General features: G+C 36.6%; 1 protein-coding gene across 2 annotated transcripts in view; it reads left to right on the top strand.

Moving 5' to 3' along the window:
* DMD (dystrophin) overlaps positions 1 to 15825 on the top strand; it is a 978378-nt gene that overhangs the window by 306371 nt on the left and 656182 nt on the right. For both annotated transcript variants that reach the window (XM_063392999.1, XM_063392994.1), the window contains 3 exons: positions 4606 to 4693; positions 12153 to 12394; positions 14142 to 14322. In XM_063392999.1, coding sequence (XP_063249069.1) covers positions 4606 to 4693; positions 12153 to 12394; positions 14142 to 14322 — 511 coding nt within the window. The remainder of the gene's footprint in view (positions 1 to 4605; positions 4694 to 12152; positions 12395 to 14141; positions 14323 to 15825) is intronic.

Below are 15825 nucleotides of genomic sequence, written 5' to 3'. Positions count from 1 at the left end.
CAAAAAAAAAAGTTCTTGACTTAGGATAGACACAACTTAGAAAACCCAAAACATGAGTGTTATCAGTTCTATTCTCATAATAAATCCAAAACACGGCACTGTCCCAGCTACTGAGCAGAAATTCACGGTATCCCAGCCAAAACCAGGACGTGCACTGACACCCACAGTCATACCCCAGTGCTGTACTCACGTGTGCATGCATGTGACCATCCACACACGTGTGCAGAAGTCCCATCTTGCCCTTCCTTTGTCATTTAGGGGTTTTTGCCCACATGATAACATAAACTGGTTTATTGCAGAACCTGTGCTTGGCTGACATCAAAACTGTCCTTTATTGCCTGCTGTGGCCAGTGCTGAGTCCTAGAGCCTTTTTGAGATGACGTTCATTTCTACTGTTCTTCTGGGGACAGATTACTAGTTTTAGGGTTGTTTGTTGTTTTTTTTTTTTTACCTTGTGGCAGCTTGCTCCTGCCCATCCTGTTTCATGGATGAGAGGTCACTTCCATAAGATTTAGTGGAAGTGCATCTGCTGCATCATTGAGGGACAGAGACGTCAGAAATGCAATCCACAAGGAAATCTCTTTTGCCATCATTACTGATTCATAAAGTGCAAAACTTCCTCCCATCCCAGCTTAGAGGAGTCCTGGGGGAGACAGAGCCAAGAGCAGGCTGTATGAAATGCAGTGATTCTGTTTGCTAAGCCAGCTGCTGTTCAGATCCTGGCAGGAAATTAGCCTTTGGCAGATGTATTATGTAGCTTGAATATATTAGATATGTGCAAAAAGTCCATTCCTATGTCTGGGGAGAAGAAAAGTGTTTATATCCCTTTCCTGATACAGAAGAAAGATATTTACCTTACCTGGGCAGGGAGACTGCAAAGCCATAAGAACAGAAGTTTCATTGTTGAACAGTCATACTCCTAAATAATGGAGGCATCCAAACATTAATGCAGTAAATATTCTTATACTGCATCCCACCATAAATATTCTACAGTTAGCATGAGCATTTTACTAAAATCAGACCTAAGAATGACTCATGACTTCTATGTTCTTCTTGAGCTATAATGAGCTTTCAGTATTGCAAGTTCAAATATAAGAAGGTTCAGGTGCAAAAAACCTCCACAATTTCAGGTATCCTACCTAGTAAGTTGGATTTGAGACTATCCAAGAAGAAACTGGCAATAAAAATCCTTGAAAGGAGTTTTGGTTTGCCAAGAAGAAGCACCTGGAAATTCAGTATCAAAGATAAACACAAGGAACAGATGTAAGGGAAAATGTCAGATATCCTAGACAATTAAATTTGTTCTCTTGGCATTCTCAGAAGCCCCATTCTCATATGTTTGTTTTGTTTTAGTGACCTTTTCCAGGCATGCTTTTTTGGGCGTGGATATTTGAGGGCTGAATCACTGTCAGAGGTGGTGGTGATGATAATGTTGCCCTCTCTGCCCTCAGGGGTGATGGGTCACCATCACGGGAGGTCAGGGAGTACTGCATCCTTCCACAGAGCTCTCAGACAAATATCTTGATTTGATATATGAATAACATCCAAATTTCACCAGCCATCAGCATTTGCTAGGCTATGAAGTCATTAACTGCCAACTAAAATCTCAAGGTCAAATAAAATGTTTAGATTTGTAAAAATAACCCCTTCGCCTTTGGCTAGGTAAAGCTGAATTTATAATGTATTTCAATCAATTAAAACTGGGATATAATGCATTTGCATTGTCTGTTGCAAAGTCGTCCAAAAGAGAATTAATCTCTGCTTGGAGAAAAGCCTGTAAAGTTAACTTTTCCCTCTAATGTTGTTTTTTTTTGTTTGTTTTTTGGTTTTTTTTCTGAAAAATCTTTTACATAAAGGAAAAAGAGTTTAAAAAAGGGTGGTTATATATTTGGAGATATTTTGAAGTGGCTTAGCCACTATTGTCAAAAAGTATCTATTACAATGAATTTAATTTTCAAAACTTCACGAATCCCTTCAAAATGATCCCATTCTACTTGTGCCATAAAAGAACCTGGATCAAGAGTATAGTCCCCTTCAGTAAAGGAGAAAATGAAGAAAACAGAGCCAAAGAGATAAATGAGAGGTGTTTCCAGGACTACTCCATTCATATCTAGGCACTTGACACAGGGTTATGGACGTATTTCTTCTGAGGATCTTAAAAACCCAAGACACAATTTGCAGGTTTGTCAAACAATGGCAGATCTACAGACTAATGGCAGGAACATGTGGTCGGTGTTTTGAGTACCTAGAGTGGATTTCCTGTTTTCTCCCCATGTCACATCCTTTGTCTCTGTGTGAGGAACCAAGAGTTCTGTCTCTCCTCCTTTGGTTATCACCGTGCCTCCTGCGTGTGTTTGTCCTCCTGCAGCCAGTGTGAGACCTTCATTAGCATAATATATGCCAATTCCAAAAAAATGAATGGAGAAAAATAGTTTATAGCCAAATCTTTTATGTTCATTTAAGGACTCCACACATAGTGGTTACATTTTCTACCAGGACCTGGGAGCATGAATCTTTCAGGAGAGAGGTGGACATTTCTCCATTTGTCCATGTTTTCCTGCACACATAGCATATGCTGGGCAGGGAAGGGTTGACTTACACAAGTTGTTATGTCATATCATTTTTATATTTTAAAAAGATAAGTTCTAGCATATTTTATGAACTTTTTTTTTAATCATTTTTTCTGCTCACTACAGTTATACACATGATAATTACACACCTGGTGTTACAGACGGAGTAGAATTATTTTCAGTATATTTTAGTATTTTAATGATTCCTTTGAGTTCTCATGTTAATTATACTTGGCATTATAGACAGAATATTATTATTTAAGATTCTGTAAGAGATTTTGGAACTCTGCAGAGAGTTAATTTACTTTTTTAATTTGGAAAATATTTAAATTTTTCTGTGGAATGGTACAAGATTTTATTGACCTACAAAAATGAGAGATAATTCATACAGTCATCTGTAACTTATTGGGATTAAACTTCACAGTATATCAATGGTAATTTAGTTATATATTAAAGATATGTTTCTAAAGTACAAAATAATTCATTATTCTCTAAATTTATTTTCTTTATATATTTTATTTATCCAATTTTTTTAGTGACAGTGTTAAAAAGGAGATATTGTTAGAAAGCCTGCTGTTTAACCATTTCTGTATGCACAAATTAATAGCAGTTATCAGTAGGCTGAGGAAAAACGGGAATTTAGTTGAAAATTTTTCTTTCAAGTTTCTGTGTCTCCTTACCTACACAGTCTTCCAGGGAGCTGCTTCTTGTAAAACTGAAGATGTTTTAAAATCACATTTTAAAAGTCATTTTAAGAGGGTTTATTCAAAGGTGTTTATGTTCATTCCATATGGATGAAAAAATCTATTTGAAAGATAGTCATTCCAAATTTAATTGTATAAAGTTATTTCCCTAAATGCATTCTTAGACACCTATTTGAGCTTTCCTTTCAGTTTAGGGAACCTTGTTGAAGTCATGCAGCCTCCACCTTTGCTGTGGAAATAAACGGTGATGGGGAAGCCCAGTGGGGCCAGCCGGGGAAGCTGGACCAGGGCCAAGTGTGGAGTTCCCAAATGCCCTGTGTGGGATTTGGGGGGACACACCCTCCTGTGTGTGTGCATCTGCTGCAGGAAAGTGGGGAGCCCCATTTATGGGACACTGTCTTGGTCAGGGTCTCTGGGAGATACGTAGCCTCTCTTATTTTTGGTATCAAACCTGACCATGAGCCGTTGTTGCATCTTTGAGCTTCTGAATTACACCTAAATTATGCAACTGATTTAGTTTAAAATCAATGAGGTGACTTCATGGTTTTGGTTACAAGGCAGCATTGATGTGCTGTCAGATCTAAAATGAGTTTACTTTCCAGCAGTACTTCTACTGACCCAAAATGATATTTAAATTCAGAAACCTACCATATCTTCAATTTTAGCAGCTGGCCTTTTCTAGGCCTTACTAATTGGCCTGAACATTAGTGGCTTATTTTTGTGTATAGAAAAGTGAATCAAGAGTATTAAGTCCAATACATAATGAGAAGTCTGTATTAAATCTGCAGTTAACTCTTCTTGTTAATAACCCATGTATGGGTGTCTGCTGCATGTGATCTTATATATGCATTTTGCAGCTGTTATTTTGTTATCAAACAAAATAGAAACATAAGCAGTCAAATTTTATATGGGTTTGATACTGTAGAGTGCTGTGAATCCCTGTGATTTGGTAAGAATGGTCAATTTTTACCGTGAAAATGAGCAAATCTATTCTTGCACAAGACATTTCTGTTGAATGACTGTTTTCCTTCTGAAATACTGTGCTTCAAATAACTCTTACTTTCCGTGTTTCTTATGTGTCTGTAAAATACTGATATGTGTCATTTGTCAGCTCTGTTGTGTTCTGACTCTCAGTTTTTGTATTTTGCTCTGACTTTGACTCCCCTCCTGGTGGTTTATGGTGCCTGCTGCTTTCATTGCAGATCGGGGGGCAGTCAGGGCAATATGACGGGTTAAAAACCCTCAGAAAATCAGAAGCCATCCCTGAGATTAATTACCTTCTTGTTCCAAATCCCTCTGCTGAAATACTCACCTTTCCTGTCGTGCTGCAGGCCATCCAGCGAGAAAAGCCTGAGAAGTACAGAAAACTGCAAGATGCCAGCAGATCAGCTGAGGCCCTGGTGGAACAGATGGTGAATGGTAATTACATGGGAGTTGCTTTAGATAATCTTCTCAGGGATTTTATAAAAGAACAGCTTCATATTTATCACAAGAATTATATTAGCACATACTGTCTAAATGCAATGGTAAAGTGATATTGCCTTATATTTCTTTTATTATTTCTGAATGTTAAAACTGTTAATTAGAAAAGAGAAGTATCTCCACTTTAATACCATGCAAAGAAATATGTTAGAAACTCACAGTACTGAATTGTGTATTAACAATGTGTTCTGTGAAGAGACTTAAGTTGTAACCTTATTTTCTGAGTTCTCTAAGCTTTGAAGTACATTAACACATCTGAGTTAGCTCCAAAGGCATTACTTTAACCAGTTGGAGAAAAATGCCTCCTGACTTATAATATACAATGTATTTTTTGTAATATACATATTTCTGTAGTGTTCTGTGTGGTAGAAAATATAACATGTTATTGGGATTTGGAAGAAGTTTTTTGCATTTGGTTTTTCAACGATAATAATTGTCAAAATTTATACAACTTTTGAACAAAGAAAAATAGGTGCAAGGGTTTTCTCTTGGTTTGGTTTTTATTCCAAAGAAATTATGCCCATAGTTTGAACTTTTAAATGAGGGGAAAACAAAACCCAAAGAAAGGTAAATGAAAGCACTGTAACTCATACTATTGTTCTTAATATCAAAGAATGTCTTGCCTTGCAATCAAATAATTAACATGGGACAACATCTGTCATACTGATATGTTTACCAGAAATACAGATGCTGAATAAACTGATATTTGCAATATATATTTCTTTTTCATTGTGAAAATGAATAACCAATAATTAAATTGGTAAAAGTGAAATTGTTTAAGTCTGAGGTACTAACTGGCCAAGCTGAAGAAATTGGATGGAATCCTACAATGACTTTGCTTAAGTATGAAGGTGTAATGTTTTAAGAGAGACCATATTTAATGTGTAGGGCATATTTAATATCATTACTGTAATAGTTGTACAGTGAGTCCCTTCCCAGACTCTGTGAATAGACCAAAGGCAGTCTGATAACATCTGTGCCCTGATTGAGATAATTTGGGCACTTTTCCATGGTGATTGTATAAAAAGTTTGGATTTTTTTTTAATTTTTTTTTAATTTTTTTTATTCTTTTCTTTTCTTTTCTTTTCTTTTCTTTTCTTTTCTTTTCTTTTCTTTTCTTTTCTTTTCTTTTCTTTTCTTTTCTTTTCTTTTCTTTTCTTTTCTTTTCTTTTCTTTTCTTTTCTTTTCTTTTCTTTTCTTTTCTTTTCTTTTCTTTTCTTTTCTTTTCTTTTCTTTTCTTTTCTTTTCTTTTCTTTTCTGGCTGAGCGTTGTACATAACTTTTAGGGAAGCGTCTGAAATTATTTGCATGCTGACACATTGGGTTTCCTATTTTGGGCAGACTCTGTGTAGGGCATATTTAGCCATGCCCCACTCTTCGATTGACAAATGCAAAGCTGCACCTCAAGAATTCCAGTTTAGTTTCTTTGGATTATTTAGTACTTTATGCTGACTAATTTTGGTGTTAGTTGCAGAACTCACTACCATCTTAAATAATGCTTACCCTGCACTGTAGTGCCTACCATGTCATGTATCAAGTAGACTAAATTCTGTCTAATTATTCTTATGGGATTTTAACTCAAGACTCTGTTTTTATCTCCCTCAGTCCATGGGTCCATTCTTATTCATGGTTTACGTGTGCATATAAATATTTCCAGTATTTCTCAGAAATCACACCTCTGTTTTTTAGGAAGCGCATTTTCCAGCTGGGTGGTAGGCACAGGGTGGACTAACTAAGCCAGCCTGACTTTATCAACTTCCTAAACTTTGTCAGTTCTCTGAGGTCTGTGTCATGCAATTTATTGTGGTAGCCTTGGTAGCAAAAACGTTCTAGTGTGGCTGACAGGTTAATTGGCTGTGAAAATGAAGATCTCTTATTGTCATGGCTTTAGGGAGGAAACAATCCCTTTGAAAAGAGAAACAATTCCTCTGGACTTGAAACCTTCAGTATTTATGGGACTTTAGACTGCTCCACTAATGCAAAGGCAATTTGAAGAATAGTGTTTGGAATGGGTAATTAATGCAGTAATTACCAACAGTAGAGAGTAGAACAAATAATTAACATTAGTTGGTGAGAACGGTGAGATGATTTTAACAACGAATTGGCAAGTGGATTATCTTGTGAGATGCTCAGTGTTACTCCTTGAGGGTAGAGGAAGTTAACTGCCATTGTAAAGTCATGAATTAGAATACAACATACTTTTGAATAAAACATATTTTCTATTTGTCTTTTCTTCCAATTGTTATGATTTAATTGCAATTAATGGTTGCAGTTTAGTCCAACTGAAACTGAACTAAAAGTTAAGCAAAAATATTAACTTTAAAGCGTCACCTCAAACTGTAATAGTTACGCAGCTTTATATTTTCCACAGTAATTCAAGTAAGTTTCTATTGTGTTTGTGTCTTGTGTAAAGTAATATTTTTTTTTGTTTTGGTTGTTGTATTCACTAAGAACAAGAAAAAAGATTTGCTAAATCTCAAAAATAATGTTTAGTGGAACAGCCTAACTATTCCTCCCTACCTTCTTGTTCCAGTGCTGGAACTCTTTTTCCATAAAATGCGAAGGAACTGGAATTAATTCATGTCCCTGCATGGACTTGTGGGAGATCTGCAGTTTAACATCTGGTGGAGGGAAGATGTACTATGTTGTTTTAATGAAAAAACCTTTCTAACTGCCACAATTTACACTACCACACAATCAAAAATAATGATGCTCCCGTTGTTCTTCAGAAAAATGAGTCAGTGATTGAATTGATGATTTTCATGAAATTGCAGTATAATCTGTCATTAAAAGACCACACAAGGCAAACAGATTTAAGGCATAGATCAGTTTAGAAGTCAGGTAATGACAACTTTTATTGTACTGTTAATTTTTACTTATTCTGTGTCAGTTAGATCTGGACTAATAAAGATTAGATTCCCTAAGATTCCAATTATACTGGCACTGAGTTCCTGGCTTTACTTAATATGCAAAATATTCTTTCTCTTTGCTCATAAACAAGATTCTGAATGTAACAGATGAAGAGTATAAAAAGAGAAGACCTCTGGTGGATTATAAAAGGAAGTTCAGACTGATGGTGAACGGCATTGTTATATCATTTATATTTCTTTTCTTGCCTCGTTGGGGTTTTTTTCTGCAATAAGTAGAAGAAGGAATAAGTTTAAAGAAAAAAAACTAACAGGGTTCTGGAGACAATTGGACTGGCATACTTAGGGTTTAACTTTTTTCTTAGCTGTGGGAAATATTCTGAGGAAATATTTACACAGGACACTCTTCTAGCCTTATTGTAAACATTGTCAGCCACTGTCAGCAGAAGTATTTTACCCTGCAAAGATCTGTCCTCTCCCACAGCATAGCTGCTCCTGTGTTTGTAGGCAGGGGGTCTGGACATTGCCATTTGAAGGGCTTTTCCCATCACAAGGGAAATCCTGGATGCTTTTGGTGGATGCTGCTACACCCAGCCACCCACCTGGGCTGTGCTCTGCCTCTCCTTGCTTGTGCTTTCAAAGAAGTCTGATGATTTAAAAAGTGAAAGTGATATATTCTGTTTACAGTGTTTCTAACAAAAAAAAAAAGTATCTGTTTTTTCTTTGCTACATCCTATTATAAAATAGAATAAAAAATCTGTTGATGCATAAGTGAAGCAGTTTAGCAGTTTGAGTGGACATTTGGCTATTACAGTAGTTTCGAATAAAATAAACAGTACATCAGAATGAATAATCAGAGAATTTTGACAGGAAGCATTAAAGTGAATACAAATTTGTTACGATAAAACATGTAATTTCAGATTGCCACCACTCTGTGGAAGAAATACATTATCTTGTAAGTTACACAAGAGTAGAAAGCTACGAAAAAACAAATAATATTACATTATTCTGTCACAGAACTGTGCAAATGACAGATGCACTTAACAAGATATATTTCATATTAAGTGGCAGTTCCAAAGCACTTACATGTAAGGTGCTGCACAATTAAAAATATTCAGGCACAATTTGTTATGTGCAATATACAAGGTAATAAAATTAATGGATGCACTTCAGATAATGATCTGTTTCCTCTGGGTACAGTATATTTATACAATGATTATACCAGAAGCTTTTAGAATGTGAAACATGAAAAGATTATGAATCAATCACTATTCATAAAATAATGTTTTACCAGAAAATTGGTTTTATATTTTTTCTTTGCCTGCTTGTACACTTCTGGTATGTCTAGGTAAAGTTGCTTAAGTTAATGAAGAAATAAGTAATTATCACAGAAGAAAGTTTCAAAAGGACAAGGAATAATGGAGTTTATTAAGGAGGAATAAAGTAACACACCTCAACTAGAGGAATAATTTCTTTACTTTAGGGGTGGCAGAGCACTGGGTTCCTGCCTGGGGGAGTCATGGAATGTCTTTCTCTGGAGACATCCCAGACCCACCTGGACACGTTCCTGTGTCACCTGCTCTGGGTGACCCTGACATGGCACAGGGATTGGACTGGGTCATCTCCAGAGGTCCCTTCCAACCCCAACGATTCCATGATTCTGTGAAATTCTTCATTTTCACCAATGGGTCAAACTTGCCCAAATGATCTCAAATGCAAGTAACAGCCATTTTATTACATCCTTCTGGAAAGGATGCTGGCATCTGATGGACAGTTTTGATTTATCTGAATGGACTGAGAAATAAGAGTTTTAAAAACACAATTTAGAGATTTTAGTTTCCTTTCAGTAGGATATTCTGCCTAATGAATGTCCATCTCTGCAATATTTTACCAAACATGACTCTGCATAAACCAGTTTTGTGCTGTCCACTTCAGGAACGTGAAGAGAAAAAGCATTTTTTTCTCTGTGTATTTATGGAGTCACATTTAGACTCAAAGATTAGATGTTAAATTAAATAATTAAGAAAAATAGAATAATAGTGGCTATTTTCACATATTTAAATGTGTCATGTGAAGAGGACCTATGAGCAAAATAAGAAAGGAGAATCTGGTGAATCTAGATTCCACCTGAAATACAGTCCTCTCTGAATCCTAGAAGAAAATATTGCAGTGAGAAGTATTATCACAGGAGAATCCATGACTGCACTTGTGGTAATCATAATCTTGCCTAAGGGTACTTGGGAGACTGTGGCAGCTGAAAAGAAAGGAAAGGAGGAATAAATAAAGTGCTCTTTTTATACCTAGTCTGCCAAACTCACAAACAATATCTTCCAGGTTCAGAGATAATAATGAACCCAGTGGCAAAGATAATCTGCTCTCTGTTATGAATATACAACATTTTTATACCCAACTCACAACAGAAACAATTGTTGAAGTACAGCAGAGTTAAAGTCTCATTGTCTGTACATATGTTTGTTCTTGCTGTTGTTAAGATTTAGTATCTGTGTGTCTGGTAGTCTGTGATTGTTGTTACTCAGATGTGCTGTGCCACTCAGGTTTATTCTGCCTCTTCACATGCTCATTAGACATTGCACTTCCAGAAAATGTAGTTATGCCACCATGTCTGCATCTCCAGATGCACACACACACTCACAGGAGACAAGACCACTTTTGGATTTTATTAAGATGTGTCAAAATCCTTTTTAACCTCTTCATACTTCAAGGTTCATTTTATATCCTTGCTCAGTCCTTTAAATGTGCACTTCAGTTTTCTGAGTATAATGTGGATGTGGAGCTGCTCCAACCACCACAGTTGCCATTATCTCCCAGTGGTACTGGGCTTTCTATTTTTCCAATAGTTTTGCTTTTTTGAAATGCTGTACCATTTGTTTGGCTGGGGCACCATCCCAGAGAAAAAGCATATCCAGAGAGCTGCTATCAGGTACTGCACAGCCTGCTCCAAGTGGGCTGTTTCCAAGCAGCTCTGAGTGAAATACCCTGAGCTGGATCCAGAACAGGATTTCCCAGAGCACTGTGGTGCTCCTCAACAGACATGCTGCCCGATTATCATTTAGTGTGGTTTACCATATAGCATGCATTATAGCAGTTTCTCAGAATATTTTATTATAAAAAGAATTCTAGCACTTTTCGTTACAGCTTTTAGCTGTAATTAGGATTTGATTGCCTATGTCCTACCTTCCAAACTTACCATGAACTTTACTATTTTTAATCCTGATAAAGAAATTTTTAGATTTGGAGTGAAGATTACAAACTAGAAAACCCGTTTCAGTACTGTGCAGATTGCAGAAGTGGAGCATGGAAGGCTTTTGTCTCATTTGCTTTTAAATTTGCTTTAAAGAAAAATACTCTAATTTTTATTATTTTGATAAAAACATAGCTTCTGTTTAACTGGTTGGCTATTGTATGACTATGTGATTATGTTATTAAAAGTGTTTTTAAGCATATGGCATTGCTCAATGATTTGAGAATTTTGCTCATTTTGAAATCAATGTTGGCCCTGTTGCCATGTGTATCATCACATGTCATTGCAATTAGAAAGATGTTAGGGACTACATTTAAACTTCTATTGAGAAATAAATGAGATTATTAAGCTAATATTATTTTGAAGCCAACCTGAGTTGAAGTTACAGGGTGATTATGAATTATGTTAAGACACATTTTCTTTTCTTTCATATGTATTGCTTTACTTTCTTCACAGAAAGTGAAGATAATTCTTTTTACCTTTTGATTGCTCTAAATAATTACATTGTCCATAATAGGTAAAGTCAGTTTTATTTTATGACCTTTAATATAAGCATGATTATTGAACAACAGACAGAAATAGGCAAACTACATCAGAGAACCCAAACACTTTGAAAATAACCAAAGAGAAGCATCACCTTTGGTTTCTTGGCTCTTTTTTCACTGTCTCCTCATGGTCATGGTTGGACACTCAGGACTGGCCTAGGTGGAGGTTTGATCTGGTACTTTGTTTATTTCTTAGTGTTTATGATACTTCTAAAATAACAAATAATGCAAAATATATGGGTTGGATTATCAGAAACCTCTAAATACCTGTGGAATATAGTACCTATTAATTGTAATCAGTCTTTATAGAAGAAAAGCCAGCAACAGTCTTGTACATTAAAATCTAATTACAGTCCAGGCATAGTTTTCAAAATCCAGCTGTCAGGCATTTTGTTATTTCTTATAGCACTTTTAATTAGCTTTATGTATTGAATCTCTACTTTCTGCTTTATTCCCATTCTCGTACTTTAATGTAGTTTATAATTCATTCCCATAGCAACAAAAGTACCCAGGCAGGAACTTTAAATATCTTTGATATGCTTTCTCCACTAATGTGTAACATCTGTAGATTCAGAACTGTTATTTGGTGATAAATCATTAACTGGATTTATGAGCTCCCAAATAGAGAAATTGAATTGTTAAACTATCCTATTTTTTTTTCCTTTGTAACTTGTTTCTCTTCAAGCATCTTCTTCTCTTTTTTTTTTTTTTTTTTTTTCCTAGAGGGTGTTAATCCTGACAACATTAGACAAGCCTCAGAGCAGCTGAAGAGCCGCTGGATTGAGTTCTGTCAGTTGCTGAGTGAAAGACTGGCGTGGCTGGAGTGCCAGAATAACATCATCGACTTCTACTCCCAGCTGCAGCAGCTGGAGCAGACAGCAATTACTGCCGAGAGCTGGCTGAAAGCACAACCCACACCAGCAGCAGATCCTGCCACGGTCAAAACTCAGCTAGAAAGATGCAAGGTCAGAGATTCCTCTTCCAGTTTGTTGTGATACTGTTTGTTCAGATACTGTGTCCCAACAATGGGACAGGCTATGACCAACAATACTTCACTATAAAAATGGTAGATGGACTCCTTGGATTTACAGAGTAATTGTTGAAAATATTTGTTCAAGGGAAGGAAAGACTGGTAAAGAAATAAGGAGGCAGTAGGACCCGGGATATGAGTCTTTAAAACTCTGCCCCAAATAGTTATTAAGATACTTATACACTTAGAAGGAGCTGTGGCCTTTAAGTCTTTTTCATATTTCATTTTCATGTAAAAATCTGTGACTTTGGTTCCTCCTTAAGAAAATGTTGCTCAGTGTTTAACCTCTGTTAAGGATCTGTGTCTGAACATTGTCCTCAAGTCCAAAATTCTGCCACTGAAGACCACTTTATTTCTTACATACCCTGTGTTCTGATTCACTGTGGGCTGTGCAGTCAAATAGAGGAGTAGTCTTCTGTCACAATACGAGAGAATCACAATAGTTGTACAAAAACTGTCACACCAGTTTACTTATAATTCCCTTTAATTGTTTTTATTTGTGTGCTGCACCGTTATAGAAGTTTGCTTCTCTCTCTTACTGTAGAAAATTCTCTGGGTGGGGAGCTTACAAGCCAGTATTGATCGACAGGAATATATTGAGGTGTAGTATTGTATTATAAATTGCCTTACATACTTCTAGGGGTTTGGCTTTAGGAAATCTCTGACTCCAGAAGCTCTCAAAACTAAAATATTGAAACCCAAATTGAGATTTGTGCTAGTATTTCAATTGTCAGGCATTTCTAAGCTGGCATTGTACCTACAGAGGTCTCTGTTCTCCTGCAGAGAACTTTTCTTTGAATATCTCTGCTGTGAACTGTACATTTGGCTTACTTTGCCCATTTCTTTCATGGTCTGTAGCTGCACGTGTCACAGTGTATACAAGGTGTAACAGCACAACCTCATTGCTCTCTGCAGCTTCCTGAGAGGGCCGTGGAGAGGAAGGTGCTGATCTCTCTCCCTGGTATCCAGGCACATGGCAATGGTTCGAAGCTGTGCCCGGGGAGGTTTAGGCTGGAGTGGGAGGATGTTCAAAGGGTATAACAAAAATGCTTCCTGATAGGTGGTCAGTGCCCACGGCCTGTCAGTCTTTAGGAGCCATTTGGAAAATGTCCTCATCAACATGCTTGAACTTCTCAGCCCTGAAGTCATCAGGCTATTGGAATAAATATTTCCTGAAAATCCCTTCCAACTGCTCTGTGTTATCTTAGTCTTAACCTCAGCCTCTAATGCATTACTGTGAGGCTGCTAGAAATCACTGGGCATCTTCACCTCTCCTTTTCTACTTCATTTTATTTACTCTGTACATAATCTGATAGCCATGGGTCCAGGATTATGGTACATGTGGTGTTTTTATCTTCCCAGCTTCACATGAAAAGTATGTTCTTTAGGCATGAAATATTAATGTACAATCTTTCTTATTTTCTTTGAGCATAATGTCCTGTGAAAGTGACTTTAAGGTGACTTTAGGCAGTGGTATCAGTCAAGAATTTTATTGGGAGTAGAAGGATTGATTTGTGAGGAAAGGTTTAAAATGTTGAATTGATTTGTATTTTAACTGATGTATTTGGAAGCAAAACAGTTGTGTAATGTGCACTGAAACAGTGGTGATTTTATGGCACTAGTGGCTTCATTTCTTGGGTAGCGGTACCTTGAATTTTTTTCTTTATTTTTCGAACCTGCAGGATGAAATCATTCGAATGTCAACCCTGCAGCCCCAGATTGAAAGGCTAAAGGCTCAAAGTCAAGCCCTCAAAGAGAAAGAACAAGGACCAGTGTTTCTGGATGCTGACCTTGCTGCTTTTACCAGCCATTTCAAACAAATATTTGCTGACATGCATGCCAGAGAAAAGCAGCTACAGACCAGTAAGTGTTCTTGACAAGAAGTCAATTTGCCTGACCAGCACACGTAGAATAGGGGTTTACATTTTGTTTTCCTAGTTTTATATTTGCCTTTGTGATAGTAAACCAGTAGCACAATTCAGATGCTCCTTTTTGCAGTTGAATTAGTCTTTCAAAAATTTTGAGTTCATTCCATATTTTATGTTAAGAAATCAAGGGAAGGTGCACTATTCAGAAGCAAAGCTACCACTCAGTGTAGTTCTGCCATCAAACTTTCTCTTGTTAGTATGTTTATGGATAGATTCAGAGATATTTTTTGGCACCATAAAACTGTCTTTGTTTATTTGGATTATAAGACAAAGCAGTCCATCTCTGTCAGTCAGTAGAGAGGAAAGACAGCTAAATTACAGGAATGAATCTGCTCCAGATTTGCACAGAATAAAAATTTAACTCCATAAATCTCATCAAAGAGAGTAGCCACCTTAGCATATCTAGTTTCTCATCATGTGGCCAACTCTTTCTTATTTGCAACACAGAACACAACTGCCACTTATAACATTATGTGTGATATTTTTAGTAAAATGAATTTTTCAAAAGGGGCAAAATGCTATACCAAAATAGAAAGTTAACTATTCCTAATTAATGATATGTAGCATGTCAGTAATTGCTGTAAACTTTCTGTATTATCTTATGAAATTAATAAAGTATCAGACAAAAAAAAAAGCCCACAACTTTTCTCAACCAAAAAGTATTTGCCCCTTACACCACTGATATCTCTAAATTACTGTACTGATTTGAAATCTGACAAAGTACTAGCTCCTTCTAGTGGATCTTTCTAATATTCCTCTTAAATTCTTTCACAGACAGTCTTGCATATTGTTTTTCAATACTAAATTACTGCACTGTTGTAGTTATTTTACATGTGTCCACATATGCAAACTGAAGAGGTGATGATGCATGGGAGAACAGGAGAAATAAAATGCAAGTGTCCCATAGCAAGTGATGAAAGAATAAATTGTAGAAATTTAACATTAAGTAGTGTAAAGCTTTTTCGTTACTCTAAATTCAAGATGAACAGTGGGGAAGATGTAAAAACCACTAATATGTTTTATATGCTGAAATGAGCTGCTATTCTCCCAACAGAAACATAGTGTAAATACCAACTTCTTTATGATTTCTTCTCCATCTAAACTTCCATAATTGTTTGTCTTGCCACATCAAATTTTACTGTTGTGAGAGGTCATGAATTAAGCAGTTGATTCGTCCAGTGAGGTAAACAGTGTTCACTGCCTGAACTGCAGTGCTGTGGGCTTTAGTAAAATTCTTCCTGGGTGTTCCTTCCCCCTCCTGGGCTGCAGGAAGCTCCTCCAGAGCCCTGCCAGCTGCAGGAACAGCTGTCCTGAGGTGGAAACATTGAGCAGGCTGGGGAAAGTCTCCTGCAGTGCAATTACAGAAGTCTCCAAATCAATACTGCACGGAGCCCTGGACAGTTGTTACTGCTTTTCTTGTGTTCTGTAGAAGGGCCAT

This window comes from Prinia subflava, chromosome 3 (assembly GCF_021018805.1).
Source record: "Prinia subflava isolate CZ2003 ecotype Zambia chromosome 3, Cam_Psub_1.2, whole genome shotgun sequence".
NCBI classification, from domain to species: domain Eukaryota; kingdom Metazoa; phylum Chordata; class Aves; order Passeriformes; family Cisticolidae; genus Prinia; species Prinia subflava.
This window is presented reverse-complemented; position numbering and strand designations above follow the sequence as displayed.